This window comes from Maniola hyperantus, chromosome 10 (assembly GCF_902806685.2).
Source record: "Maniola hyperantus chromosome 10, iAphHyp1.2, whole genome shotgun sequence".
Lineage (NCBI taxonomy): Eukaryota > Metazoa > Arthropoda > Insecta > Lepidoptera > Nymphalidae > Maniola > Maniola hyperantus.
In genome coordinates this window covers 11,300,623-11,317,746 of record NC_048545.1, presented here as the reverse complement: position 1 = coordinate 11,317,746, position 17,124 = coordinate 11,300,623, and the positions used below count along the sequence as shown (strand labels likewise).

At 37.8% G+C, this 17,124-nt stretch overlaps 1 protein-coding gene across 1 annotated transcript; it reads right to left on the bottom strand.

Moving 5' to 3' along the window:
• Positions 1–1,028: 1,028 nt before the first annotated feature.
• LOC117985712 (tektin-2-like) lies at positions 1,029–16,879 on the bottom strand. Its single transcript, XM_034972475.2, has 7 exons — positions 16,739–16,879; positions 10,899–11,023; positions 10,170–10,386; positions 7,748–7,962; positions 7,205–7,427; positions 6,401–6,624; positions 1,029–1,267 (listed from the first exon to the last, which is right to left on the bottom strand). Exons 1-7 carry the CDS (start codon positions 16,817–16,819, stop codon positions 1,075–1,077), a joined length of 1,278 nt encoding a protein of 425 aa, XP_034828366.1. The 5' UTR covers positions 16,820–16,879; the 3' UTR covers positions 1,029–1,074.
• Between the last annotated feature and the right edge of the window lie 245 nt (positions 16,880–17,124).

Genomic DNA, 17,124 nt, shown 5'->3' with positions numbered 1-17,124 from the left:
AAGATGCCTATTCACTCTTGTTTTTAAGATATCCGGGTTGTAATTGGTAGGAAACACATTTCTACGTAAAGGAAGCCAAAAGTCAGAACAGGTGTTTATCACAACTAGTGTCTCTTATCTAACTATATCTGGGACTCTACCACCAGTTCCGAAAGCAGAAGAAGAGCTGGCAAGAAGCTCAGCAATCGGACTACAGAGCTATATCTACGCTTAGACGTGTTATTTGATGATTAATTTAGATACTAGGTAGTGCAATCTAGAGATTGGATTCAGTTAATTAATGGTTAACCATAAATAACTGTCTGGAGTGTTTCAGTGATTGGATCCGTCAACAAGAGGTAGGGATATCAAATTAAGCCTTCCTAGCAGGCTTTGAATTAAGTACCAATTGATCTCAATTTGACATAATGCAACTGAGCTCAAGGTCTTCCTTTTTCTACAACCGCACCGCACGCCACCGCACCGTAAGCAATTTCACCCTCACCACCTGGGTGCCTGGTGCACTTCAACCATCCGTTTGTACCAGATCCTTTTTTCCACGCACATGTTAAACTGTGGAACCAACTCCCTTCGGCGATGTTCCCAATAGATTACAACATGGATTTATTCAAGGGACGGATCAACAAATTCCTGAAAGGCCGGCAACGTAGTGGCGTATCCTCTGGTGCTGAAAATGGGCGGCGATGATCACTTAACATGAGGATCAGGTGACCCGCCTGCTCGTCATTTTTATTTGAGAAAAGGTCAATATTGTTAAAAAAAAGATTAAAATAAACGCACAGCTTAGGTACGTAACAATTTTAGAATTATTGAATAAAAAAATAGTTTCTTTCAAAACTGCCATAGGTAGTAGGTACCTACCATTTTCAGATCTATTCTATTCTAAATTCTAATCAACCTACTATACTATAGGTAGGGTTTATTTACTATATAGTCAAGTGAATCCAATTAAAAGATCAAAACGTAAAATTTTATTGAAAATATTGAATTCCAAAGGTAAAATCTTCAATCATTACTTATGATCGAATGTACAAGATACTTCAAACTTAATTTTTGAGTGTTATTTGTATAGCGTCAAGCTTCGATTTTCGGTACTTCATCCATCATACTGGCCAGGACCAGGTTCTTATCGGTCCCTGTAGGGCGCTTGGGCTCCAGTGCCGCACGCATTTCGAGCGCTTGAGTGTCCGTGTCAAGAGATTGCTCCTTATCATTGAGGTCTATAGCGATCTTGATTGATGCAGCTTCCAGCGCGTTGTAGGTCGCCCTGAAAGGAAAGTTATAGGTACTTTTCAGGGCAAATACCTAGGTGTTGGAAATAAAGATAATGTAAAATATATTATGAGGGTTCTAATTATTTCTTACTAGATGATTGCAGCAATTTACGTCTGCGTGGATTTTTAAAAAAAGGTTTTTTAAAAATTCCAAGGGTCAAAACTCATCGGTTTTCCTGGATGGAAAAGTAGCCTATATCCGTATAGTGGGATGCAAGCTATCTCTGTACCAAATAGATGCTGGCAGCGACTTCGTTTAACATGAAATTAGGTTTAAATTAAAATCCCGTGAGAACTCTTTGATTTTCCATATACTTAGACATTAACATGCGAGCAAAATTGCTATAGCAAAGTCTGTCAAAATCGGTTAAACGCATGGGCCCTGAAAAACTGGCATACAAACAACCTAGAGCCTCAATAGCTCAACGGTTAAGGAACGTCCTGAATTCCGAAAGGTCGGCGGTTCAAACCTCACCCGTTGCACTATTGTTGTATACCCACTCCTAGCACAGGCTTTTCGCTTAGCTGAAGGGGAACGGGGGATATTAGTCAATTAACATGGCTAATATTCTTAAAAAAACAGTCAGGTACGGTATCTACTAAACACTTTCGCATTTATAATATTAGCATGGATTCAACCTATATATTATAAAAAGGGAATCATAAAATAATAGTAGATGTACCTTAAAGAAGTATTATAGTATCATCACACCACAGCCATGGAAGCAACCAGGATGGTAAGATAGGTGCTCCTGGTAAGATACTTTTATCCCGATTAATCAGCAACTTCCCAAGGGAATACCGAAACTAATTTCAGGCGAAACTAGTTTCTTGGTAGGTAGTTTACTTTGCTACTTCGGGCGATACCTTTTTTATTAATAGGTAAGTACAAGAGGTACAAATTGAGTTAGTGGTTCATTTTGAAAGTTCAGTAGGTTGCCTTGAGGTATCTTTTAAAAAAAAAAAGAATATTAGTCTTGTTAATTATGACTAATACTCCCCATTCCCCTCCAACTAAGTGAAAAGCTTACGCTAGGAGTAGGTACGACAATAATAGTGCAATGGGTAGGATTTAAACCGGCAACCTTTCGGAATTCAGTCCAAGCCTTAACCGTTGAGCTATTGAGGCTCTAATATATATTGTAAGACAACGCTTAGGACCCGTGTGCGAACGGGCTTAAGTGAACGAACTTGTGGGCTAAAGCTAGTATAAAATATTCACGGTCATTTTTTACCTTATAGTGTTCTACTATCAAGGGCATTGTAATACTTTTACTTTTATCGTTCCATAAACAGATTCCATTTTACCTAAAACTTTTCCAATAAAGAAATGGGGAAGTTGTTAAATTGGATGTGAACCTTCATGCGAGTTTATTTTTAGGTTCGAGTTTCGACCCTCCAAAATGGACACAATATTATACAAGTAGGTAGATACATTATAAATAATATCTGTCCCGGCTGTACTCACGTGTTTAGTCGACGGTAGCCCGACTAGTTTCGAACCTATTCGGGGTCCTTTTTCAAGGGAGTCAGTTCGCGCACGCGCCGCAGTTTTGACTGCGGGCTCACGTGTTTAGTCGGGCTGAGGTCGACTAAACACGTGAGTACAGCCGGGACAGATATTATTTATAATGGAAATTACTCACGGTAGTTTAAACGCTAAAATAGGTAGATACACTGGAAGACGAGTGCCATAACAAAATGACAGTTAATTTTTGTGCCGAATCGAAACGCCCGCCCCGCCGAGCGTGTTGTGGGTTGGCAGATCCTTCTCATTTTCAGAGGAGACCCGTACTCAGTAGTGAGCCAGCGTTGGGATGATGGTGAAGTATTCTGTCAATCTGAATCTTTTTAAAAAGCATGCATAGTACCTATCTATGCAATTTATCTAGCTCATAAATATATGCAATTTTTATAGTTCGTTGAGCAAAAAGCGAAGCACCAAAGGTCAAGAGATTTACGGGTGTAACTGCAGCAAGAAACACGCAAACCGTGTGGAAATAAAAATGGCAACTGCTAACACTCGACGCAAACTCCTTTGGCTGGAAATTTTGGACGTACTCCAAAAAGGACACAATCCCAGGCGTTTCATTACGTAAACAAGTGCAAAGCTCAGAATTAGTGTTGCTACATTGTGCTGATCGCACATTAAATCCGCAATAACCGTACGCGCAGAACGCAATGAAATTTTGTATGTACTCCAAAAAGGACACAATCCCAGACGTTTCATTAGATAAAAAGTGCAAAGCTCAGAATTGATGTTGCTACATTATGTGTTCGCACATTACTTAAATCCGCAATAACCGCACGCGTAGAACGCAATTAAATTTTGAAAGTATTCCAAAAAGGACACAATCCCAAGCGTTTCATTACGCAAACAAAGTGCAAAGCTCAGAATTAATGTTGCTGCATTATATTGGGTTCGCACATTAAATCTGCAATAACTGCATGTGCATACGCAATGAAAATTTGAAAGTACCCTAAAAAGGAAACTATTCCAGGCCTTTCATTACGTAAACAAGTGGAAAGCTCAGAATTGATATTGCTATATTATGCGGATCTCGCAATAAGCTCAAGAATCACAAAATAAACAAATAAATAATGAGCAAAATGTAAAAGGCACAAGAAAAACAACTTTCAGTACCAACAGCTGTAAATACAAGTAATGAAAACTGCTTGAGATCACGCTATGCCAAGCTCTGCTGACGTCATTAGTAGATAGCCGTAGGTGTACTTCTACCTATCTACCTATCTTTTTTTGCCATATACGGCCAAATCTATCATACACAATTACAGAATTGAAAAGCGTGAGGGAGTATCTATCAGAATCTGTATTTTGAAATGATGCGTGCGGCTTATCCACAATGTGCGCTCAGTATTAATGTTACTACATTATTAAACACATAAATACTTGCACTGTGCACATGCAGCGTACGCACGCACACATAAATAAAATGAGCGTGGAGATTGTTCATTATTTTGGCCGACAAACTTTTTCGTAAAAGTTTCCTTACAATAATTGTTAACATTGCAGAGACCAGAAACCAGATACAAAAAAGAAAAAGAAGAATCGTACTAATATAACCACCGCTGTACAGAGTAGGAACTACTAGAATACACAAACAAACAAATTTTCTGGATACTCTATGTAATATGTTTTTTAGTCAGAGAGAAGTTTTGCTTTTTACTACGACCAATAGTCAGGCTTGATGGGGTTTCTGATGAAACAACTAAGTATATCCTCAACAACTTATCTCCTGACAAAATCCAAGAGTGCAAAGAATTAGATAGGGGGGAGGAGGAAGGAGGTGTCGTCGCGTCGTCTGTGAATGGAAAGCATTTGATTATTTTACAGTGCTTTTCAAGCGACAAGTGTCATCGTCGATCCTCAATCACTGGTTCAGAATGACCTTCCTACTAAGAAAAATCAGCCAGGAGTTTGACGGCTGGTTTTTTTTTTTCAATATTTGCTACATACATAATTAATAGTTACACAGATCAATGTATTTAAAACGTTCAGCTTTTATAAAGCACCTCATCAAAGTATCCTAAGGGCTCTTTGGCCATTTTTTCTGCAACCAGAAAATTAATTACATTTCAGAGAGCACATTGTAGTGCGTTGTTTGTAACATTCAATAAAGAAATGCAAAATTGAGAAAAGCCATTAGGTACAACGAACTGTTTATGAATTTATTAAAGGAAATAAAAATACCAGACCAAAAGTTTAGTAGGTATAACTTTTACATTTTACGTTATATCAAAAATCATACCCACACAGCGATTTATGGAAGTAGGGGGTTGGATATTCAATAATTGCTGTAACGGTGAAGGGACACATCGTAAGGAAACTTGCATGTCAGAGTTCTCCATATTGTTCTCAAAGATGTGTGAAGTCTGCCAATCTGCACTTGGCTGTAGTGGACTAAGGCGAATACCGGACCAAGCAGCAAGCAATTTCTTAGATAACACGCAAATAACTGAACGCAAACCTCCCTGGCTAGAGCATTTGGATGTATTCCAAGAACAACTGTCCCAGGCATTTCATTAAGGACTTTGCTTAGCCAAAAACAAAGTGTATGAGCCTTAAATGTGATCGATTGCGATCATCACATTATAACTATCAAATGGTGCTACGGTCACTGGGGCTAAAACTACAGTGTCTAGAAGAGCGGTTCCACCATACAGCGGCCGCAATATAGCCATAATATTATGTAACAATAACTTACTCAGGCTAAATTGCTCAGTTTACAACCTCAGTCACCTGCCTATTGCCCTTCTATCGGATATATTTAGGAATGTGCTCAGAGATTCCACAATCTTGTTCCTCCTTCACCATTCTAAGTACACAGAACAAAGAGAAACCGTGAGAGTTGGCATCCACGATACCGACTGCTTGTCTCCTACGCTATAACCGCTTCAAAGGTTTACAAAAGAAATTTTACGTTTACCAGATTTATCATTATGGTCGCTCACCTTGTTCCCAACCCTTGTTACTCTGATTACAGGGGTAAATCGTTTGTTGAGGACAAAAATAATAATATATTGTTGGTGTATTTAGGCAACATAACATATACGGGAACATGTTTAATCTTCAAACTTTTAATTAGGTAAGTGTTAAATTTCCATAATAAATATTATTATAGTAATGATAGAGGTATATGCAGAAACCTTACGAACGCCCTCTTGTTCCTTTATTTATTTATTTTTAATTATCAGACTTCCTTTTTTACTACTGGAATTCGTAAGTTTGCTGTTGAAAAACTGGACATCATACACACATGAAACCTGATATGAAAATATCTCCACATAGCCTCTACATATTGAAATCAATAAACAGGAGATCCTTAAGAGAACAAAGTTGCAGTGGCAATAGTTTTAAGAACCGAACAACGTTGAAGTGTCAAGATGCTAGAATGGCGACCATGTACCAGAAAAGCAACCTAGGACAACTCACTAGCTGGGCAGATGATCTCAAATGAGTCTTTGGGAGCCGCCGTTGGCCGATGTGTCACAATACCATTTGTGCTGTAGAAATCCTTCCAAGTGACCTACATTCAGCAGGTCTACCGGTTGAAAAGAAGACGGTGACGGCTATTATAAAATAGTGACCTCATACAAGTACATACTTGGCACAGTCTTGTTTGTCTTGCAACTGACGGATGGTTTCCCTCAAGTTGCGAACTTCTTCCTTTAGTCCTATATCAGCTTCGTCGGATGCGAGTTCTATGCCCGGGCGGTAACCGCGCGTCTCCAAGCGAGTTTCAGCCACTTTTAGAGCATTTACTTTGTCTGCGAATTGTTCCCCGATCGTTTTCAGTTCTGTTGCCAGTTTGTCCATGTTTTCTTCCATCTGTCGAAAAGAATTATTTTTAAACAGTCATGCTTCGATAAAAACAAAAATATTTCAGTAAGCACTAATAAAAAAACTGTAATTTTGTAAAATGTTTACGTAATAGCTTTTTTGAAAAGACGGAATCCTGCTCGTTAGGAGTTGCTTTCTGAACCATGGTTTCTGTAGAGAGTCGTGGACCGCCGCCGTTGGCATTCGTGCTTTATCTGCTACTACAAGCGTTTTAACTAAAATGCATTCTTCTCTTACCTAATCCTGAAACTAAATTTCTTAAAAGTTTGTTTCAGATTTTAACATTTTCGTTTTTGGATCTTCATCTTCTGCAATTGCAGCTCATTCATAACACAGAAATAAAAGTGCCCAAAAGTTTGAAGAAGAATCCGAGGAATATCAGAAGCACTCGAAGCGCCCAGCAGATGAGTGAGCAGACGTCAGTTCTAATGACAGTAACATCATTTCTTTGTTGTTCTCTATGTAGCTGAATCTTGCTGCTGACGTTAGTCGTCTCTAGGTCATCTTATGCTACCACAGATGATAAAGAACCACCTACAACAGCCTTAACTACTTCTATTATTTGTACCTTCATCTTCTGCCATTGCAGCTCATTCCTCGCCCTCTGTGTATCATAGATGCGCCGTCTCATCATATAGTTCGTCACATCAGTCTGCGCGCGCAAGGCATTTCTGGCGCGGCCTCGAGCTACGAACAAAGATTCGCGAAGACGAAGGGTATCCTGAAGCTCGTTTATCGCCATTCTTTTCGTCGCTTCACATTTGTCCAACCATTGTTCGTATGTGATCATTCTGTAATTCAACTTCAATATGTTCATATAATCATCGCTTAAAAGCAGAGTTTAACGCATAGTAACTAGCTGATGCCCGCGACTTCGTACGCGTGGATTTAGGTTCTTACAAATCCTGTGGGAACTCTTAAATTTTCGGGGATAAAAAGTAGCCTATGTCCTTCCCGGGGTTGCAAGCTACCTCTGTACCAAATTTCGTCAAAATCAGTTGAACGGTTGAGCCGTGAAAAGCTAGCACACAGACAGACAGACAGACAAACAGACACACTTTCGCATTTATAATATTAGTATGGATGTAGATATAAATAAAAACACACTCACCTATTTGGAGTCTTCAGGGAATCAGTTTTGTACGTAATGTTAGCACAATCTTTGTCCAAGTTAAGCATGTCCTTATCAATTTGCAGCGACTCGTTCTTATCGTTGAGGTCTAGTTGAAGTTTGAATTTTACCACTTCCAGTTTATTGATCTTCTCCCAAGCAGACTGACATCGGTCTATGAGCATTTTCTTGTTGCTCTCAGTAACGCAAAGTTCCTGGAATTTGCAAGAGAATATTTTCATTTCTATCAATCAAATCAATCAATCGGCCTGTTTGCGTCCACTGCTGGACATAGGCCTTGCCGAGGTCGCACCACCGCACAAGGTCCTTCGCCTTCCTCATCCACCCACTTCCCACTACCCGCTATATTCTCATTTCTTAGATTAATTCAATTATTTCTTAATTAACAGATTGATGTAACAGTTCTGATTCTTAGAATCATCATCAATCAATCAATATATATATATATATATATATATATATATATATATATATATATATATACAGGGTTACAGGAAAATAGGACACGATCCCGTTAAGGGGTTATAGTACAGGACATTAGCTATCAAACGACCCCTAAAGTGCTTATGCGAAAGTGTATCGTTTTCGAGTTATTCATTTTTTTATTTTTTTCTTGGTAAAAGGGTGTTTGCCACTTTAAAAATTAATAAAAAAAAGGAACAATGTATTTCAGCAGATTTTTTTTATTTCTTGCTAGTACATATCCTTGTTAATAATAAACAGTTATAAAACTTAAAAAAACTTCAAGCATTTTAAAATTACAGCCCAAAAACTATACAAGTTTTTGATTTTTAAAATTAATTCTTTGAATAACTTGCAAATTTTTTGTAAAAATTACTATGGCACTTATCCTGCGGATTATTTTAAAAACATCTACGTTTCGTAAGGTATCCATTGGTACAAAAAAATTACAAAAAAAATCATAAAATCAAGAAAAAATTACACAACAAAGAGACCAGGTAGAAAATTCTAACAAATGCTATTGCCAAAAAATTAAATCCGAATCAATGTAAAAACGATTTTAATGCAAAATAGTTAAAGATTATTTTTAATAAGGTCAAAAGGTAATATAAAATCAGTCAAGTGCGAGTCGGGCTCGCACACGAAGGGTTCCGTACCTTCGTACAAGAAATAACAATTTTTTATATTTTTTTATTTTTATGGCAGCCATTTTGTAATTTTTAGTATTTGTTGTTATAGCGGCCATAAAAATACACATTTTGTGAAAATTTCATGTTCGTTCGTCCGTCCGTCCGTCTGTCCGGCCGTCCGTTTGTCTGTCAGTGGACTGTATCTCGTGAACCCTAATACGTAGAGACTTGAAATTTTTACAGAATGTGTATTTTTATTTAAATTATGTATACAGTATTCCTACTCACAGCTATAAATTAATTACAGCTGCAATGACACGGCTGATGTCTTACACCAGACCAGACCAGATACAAATTTCGCACGAAATCAAAGCTCTGGCACGGATGTAACGAGTGCTTTGAGATCTCGTAGCAACTATCGTCCACAGACATCTCTATAACTCAGTGAGGTATGAGATTTGTAGTTATGTGAATTGAAGGGACAGGGGACTACACACAGAACGTAATTGGAAATTGTTCTACAAAGGCGCCTGAAATGTCTCAGTTACGTAAACGTCGCAAGGTAGTAACTTGTGGCTTACATTTTGAGTTCCATCTAAACTTAAAGCATCTCACAATAGACAACTTTATGGTGGGATATCATGGTTACTTTTTTTACCTTACATCTAAGTATTATTAAACGGGTTGCGAAGCTGAAGTGGCAATGAACGGGGCACATAGGTCAAATAACTGATAGGCGTTTGTGTTTCAAGTTGCTGGAATGATGATCTTGTACCGGAAAGCGCAGCGTTGGACTACCACCCATCAGGTGAAGAGACGAGATAGCAAACGAGTTAGAGCGGGGGCACAATAAATGTAGGTACATTCCGTGTTAACGAAAGAGATGCATATATTGCTCTCTGACTGTTCACACTGCCGGCGACGGCACGCTTTACTAGTTTTGTCGCTGAGCGACGAGTTTTCAAAAATAAACTCGCTCAGCGATATTCGTTCAGCGATGCTCGCTCACTTGAACACGTGTACACGCGCGCAGGTTTGCACAAGAGCGACCGCGGGTGATTGGTGAATGACGCGAGTAATCGCTCGTCGCACTTGCACACTCGCTTATAGCCCGGCGACAAAACTATCGAAACTACACACTCGCTTCCTGCTGATCGCCAACTCGTTTATATTTTCTAGTTCTACTCGTTTCTCGTTCATCGTCGGCGGTCAGACCACTGCCTAAGAAAGGATTTTTAGTTTCACCAGAGTGAATTAGGTGTGGTTCAACTTATGGTACTACGGATCAGCTTAGCTTAAAGAGTTCTTACTTTTTTCAACTCAGTATCAGCTAAATCATAAGTCAGCTCAGTACTCCTTCTCCCATCTCTATTTGTCAAACACTCCGAACATACAAGTAGTGGCATGTTGAGCTGTTCAAGTTCTCTTTCAGTTGACGCCTTTTCTTCTTTCAGGGCACTCATCTCTCTGTCTATACGATTCAATAGGTCTTGGAGGGTTGACTTCCATTGTTCTATTTCGTATACCCTGAAAAATTGATGTAATTTGAGCATGCTTCATCTTCGTGGATTTTAGGTTTTGAAATCCCGTAGGAATCCTAGGCTTCTCGATAAAAAGTAACCTATATCACTCTCAAAGTCTTTAATTACATCCTTGTAAAAAACATGTCGACCCGGTGCGTTGTAATTGGAGGACAAACCAACAAACAAATACACTCTCACATATTTTATAATATAAGTAGTGATACCAGATCAGCATAAATTTGTGTGCCCTAGTTCTTCGGACTAGGAGACAAAAAGGCACTCCCGTGGTTTCTGCAACGTAGGTATAACATGGAAATAAGAAATAAGTCGGGTAGATAAAGTTCGCGACAGGTCATCATGGCAATAGAGTATGAGCTGAGTCGTGGAGGGGTGGACCCGGTACGGGATAGCGCGGGCGCTGTGCAGGTATACGGGGAGTTCTTACCCCGATTGCCATGTTGACCTGTCCCGAACTATATTTTAGTTGTTTGTGTTATAAAAATCAAAAGGTAATACCTTGCTCTAAGCCGATTATTGTTGTGATAGCTATCCCACTCAGTCTTGATCCTAGTTTCATTGCGGAGCTGATGGGCGCTGTGACGAAGATCGAAGGCATCAGCCCTTCTAGTGTCCGCAGTCACCTGAAAAGAAGATGCAGATTCATCTTATATTTTCTACTTCGTGATATTCATATTAATTAGAAGTAGTTTTGTAGCTCTGTATATGCAAAAATTGATCCTAAGGGTGAGATCTGTAGAGTGCACTCTGACTTTGCTCAGACTTAAGACACGGTTAAAAAAACGAGACAGCTTTATATAGCTGGCATAAATCTGTCACGTTTTAACAGTGACTTAAGTCCAAGCAAAGTCAAAGTACGCTCAAAGGTAATTTTCACATGATTTCAGCCTTAGATACTTATCTAGAACTGTTAATACCTACTTATTAGACTAATACTTATCGGATATGATCGAAAATAGTCGACCTGACAAAAGTCAGAGCAAATAGAATAGGGTTCGACTCGATCCGATTTTCATCAGAGAACAATTAAACACACATGGCAGATATTAGCAAGTGCGAATTCAGCTGAAAGAAAATCGGCTAACTACTGCCATCGGCAAAAGCCGTTTATTGTCTGAAATTAATCGTGACCAGTAAAAAACGGTTAGAACTAAAATTGATAACTATACTTCACCAATAACTAGCTCATGCCAATATACATTGCAATGATTCTTTTGTTTGAACGAATCTACGCCACCTATCTCACATTGATCGTATTATTTCAGAAATGAATGATACAATAAAGCATAAAAACAAACATAGTTTTTTTATTAATAAGTCTAGCCAACGCCTAGGAGTTCGTCCGCGTGAATTTAGGTTGTTAAAATCCCGTAGGAACGCTTCGATTTTCCGGAATAAATGTAGTTTAGAACTATGACAATGTGGCTAATTCCGTTGTACACAAGCTCTAAACTAAACTAAGATGAAACTTCTAAATCTATTTCTATCCCTTTCATAATGTTGCTTGCGGAAAAGGATAGCACTAGATTTAGACCCGTTAATTTAGTTTAGAGATAGAGACAAGAGAATCGGCCCCATTATACATGCAATAATCACGTTGATCCGTTAATCTGTTCAAACGTGGTTGAGTCTCAAACCTACAAACAAACACACTTACTCACAATCCATACTAATATTATAAATGCGAAAGTGTGTCTGTCTGTCTGTCTGTCTGCTAGCTTTTCACGGCCCAACCGTTCTACCGATTTTATTGAAATTTGGTACAGAGTTAGCTTATATCCCGGGATGCCGGAAAGTTGAAGAGTTCCCACGGGATTTCAATAAACCTAAGTCCACGCGGACGAAGTCGTGGGCATCATCTAGTTTATAATAATGAATTGTGATAAATAATTTGTTAAACAGACTTTTAAATAAATTACGAACTTAGATTGTATTTTTCACAGACAAGCTGTTACAGTGTTTTATTTGCAAACACGAGTTCTGCGATCAATAACATTGTAATATGAATGCCAATGGGATCATTTCAACTTTTCATTGAAAATAAACTTTGTCCAAATGAATATTTACGACGAAGCGTCGCAACTTTGAATAAAAATCACCGTTTCTTTACGTCGTCGGAGACAAAAGTTTTTGATTTTCACATGAACTAAGGAAACTTGAGCGAAAGAAATCTCGTCTAGACTTATGAGGTTTTTAAATTAATTAATATGACGTGTAGCGTAAAAGCACATTTTTAACAGTGTATTTTTTTAGTGTGCCCTAATAAAAATGTTGGTCACAAAATAATAAGTATATACTAGATAATAATATTAAGCCTTAAGTGGACCTCAGTGCAGTGTTCACCATCATTGAAAATATTTATGAAAAACGTTTATAACAATTACCTAATTAATGCACAGCCAAACTAGAACAATTTGCAACAATTATAGCAATGTTAATATCCCAAGTTTCATGTTAGTCCCAAATATACTTAGATATTATTGGAATTTTCAGAATAGTTATTTACTTACAAAAATATCGTATCGCCCAGTCATTCCTAAACGGCGAATTCCTCAAACACGAAAAATTCTTCGGATTGTTACCTAATTCCTTTCACAATTACTCAAGATTTCGAGATACGTCCAAAATTGCTGTAAGACTTAGCGGCACATTATTCAAAGTGAAAATGGAGTGTCCCAGCGTTTCCTCAAAAATCTCCTATAAAGGGCTTACCAGGCAATTTGGCATTACGAGGGACAGGTGAAACTTTTCTAATTTGCCTCGAAGCAAGACCGCCCATAAAATTATAAAAGGGAGTATTGGAGAAACGTTGTATAAAGCCGTGGTTATCGTCCACGTAGATGCAAATTGTTCCGGTTAGTTTACCACGAGCAAACATAATACTATTTCCCTCATTATTTTAAAGGGGTCACCCTATGGTAGGTAATTTTCACATGACTGTGATGAAGCCTGAAAGGCGAATAATGTGTGATGTTTTTAACATCTTATATCAAAATTAAGGACTTGAAGAAACAATTCCGAAAACATATTTAATAGGTAGGTACTTACATTAAAAACATTTATAAAAAATCCTTTTAAAGGTTTTTGTTTTCACCAGACAAGACGAAAATATTTTTTTTTTTTTTTTTTTTTTTATATGTAAGCTACATTTATTTTTTATTTTTAATAATACATATTAACATAATAACGTCGGATCCCGAACCGTTTGATTTTTTATCTTCTTCTTCGTCATAACAAGCTTTCATTTAAGGCTTATAAAACTTGTTTGGCATATAAAATATAAGCAGAAGTTTCCCGTATAATTTCTTGAAATGACTCTTTTTAATTTTTTTTAACAATTATATTAATATTATTAAGTTCTAAATATTATTGAAAGCAAGACAGATGAGCAAGAAATCTTGGAAGGGAAAGACCAAAGATAAATTTTATGAGAAGGATCATAAAGGTTTCGAATCATAAATAATTAAGTATACGGCGGTGAAAAATTAAAAGAGCCGGAAATTGATAAGGATAGAAGCTGCTTCTTCGCGAAACTCAACTATAGAAGACTTTTTAACTATTATAAGAAGAGGTTCGTACTATACCTAGATATTCTTCATGAGCAAAAATTTCAGTGGGGCCGATTCTCTTGTACACAATCTTTAAACTAAACTAAATTAACAGGTCTAAATCTAGTGCTATCTTTTTCCGCAAACAACATTATGAAAGGGATAGCAATAGATTTGGACGTGCCATTTTAGTTCAGTTTAGAGATTGTGTACAACAGAATTAGACACGGTACTGATTCTGAGCACAACCTAATTTTAGAGTATTCGCATCCTCTTCTTACTAATGTAATATGAAAAGGACAGACGCAGGTTGAAAGTTTTAAAATTTAATTTTTAGATGGTAAAACCCGTGATTTTAGCGCACAGTCGCGAGCCTACTGTTTAAATTTGTAGCATGCAGTAAAATTTAGAGTCTTTAAATGTAAAGTTCATGTTCTGTTCCTTTTTAGCATTGTTAAAAAGAAAAGGATGCAGATACTCTAAACTTAGTATAGAGAAAGACAACGGAATCGGTATTGCATATATCGGTAAATGTATGTGAACGCAGCCTTTTCTGTGGTGTTACGCACAAAGTTGGACCTAATAAAGTTAATTTAGCATTTTCAGTACGCAGTAGAAATTTGTTTCTTGTTTTGAAACACGGGCACGACTCGGTTTACGAGTATTTCAATACTTTAGGCCGAATTAGGTCAGATTACCTTTTACAAATGAAGGTTTCTCTAATTCAAGATTATGTGCTTCGGTTAGTACAAATTCGATGTCTAAATTAACTTATTACTTTGATGTTTTAAGATGAGTATCAAATAGGTACGAAAGTAAAGATAAAATGAAAATTTGTCCTTACAAAATTCTCCCGACATTTCGAATTGACAAACATTTAATTACTTAGTTGAAGATCTGAAACTTCTACTCTAGTCCTATAAAAAGAAATATATACCGATGGATATTTTTTCACCCATCCCTACCAGTAGTGATAAGTGGGTCTTTTAACTATAATTACCACAGTTCAAGACAGTTAGGGAACTTTTAAGAAAACGTCGAGGCTTCGATGCCACTGCAAGGCATCAACTATTGTTAGCACATTTGAGGCAGGTAGGCCTTTTTTTGATTTTACGTCACCATAGCCTAATATTTGAGATATCGTCGATTCAGTATCAAACCAAGAGTTTCCTCACTCTAATTTACTCTGCTCTTACCCACTAGGGGATCCCCCGGGTGGATTGGCTGGGGCAAGTGGAATATGCCGTCTGTAAAACTATTTTTGGCTGCTGCCCTACTAGACTGATTTTCATATTTAGCATATTTTACTTAATTATGACAACACTACAATCTTCTCTAAATATATATTATAAGGAAAAGGTGACTGTTCTAAATAATATCTGTCCCGTCAAAACCGCGGCGCGTGCGCGAACGGACTCCCTTGAAAAAGGACCCCGTATGGGTTCGAAACTAGTCGGGCTAACGTCGACTACACACGTGAGTACAGCCGGGACAGATATTATTTAGAATGGAAATCACTCACGGTAGTTTAAATGCTAAAAAAAGGTGACTGACTGACTGACTGACTGACTGATCTATCAACGCACAGCTTAAAGTACTGGACGGATCGGGCTGAAATTTGGCATGGAGATAGCTATTATGACGTAGGCATCCGCTAAGAAAGGATTTTTCAAAATTCGACCCCTAAAGGGGTAAAAAAAATTTTTTTTGTTGTACCGTTGTAAAAGCGAGAGCCTATTTTTGCGTCATTTGCATCAGTGACTCCTTTTGGTGTTTTGGCGAAGGTCCTACCCACCTCGCTAGTCGTTTTAAAATCGGACGGATCGAGCTGGGCATGCAGATAGCTATCATGACGTAGGCATTCGCTAAGAAAGGATTTTTTTAAATTCAACCCCTAAGGGGGTGAAATAGGGGTTTGAAATTTGTGTAGTCCACGCGGACGAAGTCGCGAGCATGAGCTAGTAGGTTACATAGGTATAAGTTAAACATAACAATTATCATCATTTATATTTGTAGCCATCTTAAAGAAAAAAGAGCCAACAAATGTAATTAGAAGAAAACTTACAACTAGTACTACCATAAAGAAAAGAAAATAAAATCCCGCTCGTTTAAACTACAGTACTTTTTGTCTCTACTCTAGGAAATAGTTGTAAAAATATTATTATCGACACGGGCAAAGGAAACTTTCCACTTTCAACATTGCTTTTTCAGTTCAACAATACAAAAGTGGTATTTGTAGTTTACAAGTACATTTAGAGAGTTGTTCGTGCAAGAGTAATGCGATCTAATAGCTGATGTGGACAAAGTTTTCTATGGGGACAAAGTGAATCGAAAAGTTAAGTAAGTAAGTAAGTAGTAATAATATTCCCCGGGTGTATTAGGACAGTCTCTGTAGTACGGTCCACGCTCTTAACTGGAAGAAGACCTGCATGCCATTCAATATTGTAAGTATCTAAAGTGTAATAAGTTTGTTCAGTTCTTCTTTTTACCCAACTTCGGCGAAACCCAAAAGAAGGGTTACATTGACATGTATGTAATTGATGTATGTCCGTTCCAAGACTACTTATAGCCAAAACCCCTCTCATTCTGAGAGGAGACCCGTGCTCTGTAGTGATCCGGCGATGGGTTGATCATGATGATGATAATGACAGTACTTTTTGGGGTTAACCGAACTTTTGCAAAAGGACCTCATGTAAGGGAAAGGAAGCTCAGGTCTTTTTCACTCTCTCAGAACACTCTCAGAACTTGTCGTCGCGCTTTGTGTGGATTTAGGACATAATAGTAAATCACCTGCAGCCCGTACAGCCGAGCATCCCAATCCGGCAGACTTAAATGTGGTAATGGTTTCTCGAACGTTACTACTGACTGCATCCTAGGGAATTTATTGCTATTTTAGTTCTCTACAAAAGTTTACAGGACTTCTAATAGATGTCAAAACGATTTGAAACTTCACCGTCAGTGCTGCGTCCAAAATGCCTGCGTCATTCTAAATTCGAATGATTTATGGCCAGATGTGGCCAGGACGTTTTGTACTAGTTTTTTTATTTTTTTCATAACCTCGCGATAGGTTGAATCGATTTTATTTGTGTACCTAGTTTAAACTTTCAGAAGGTGGTGGCCTAGTTGCGACAAATATATTATTTATAGACATATTTTCTATAGGTATAGAGATTTTT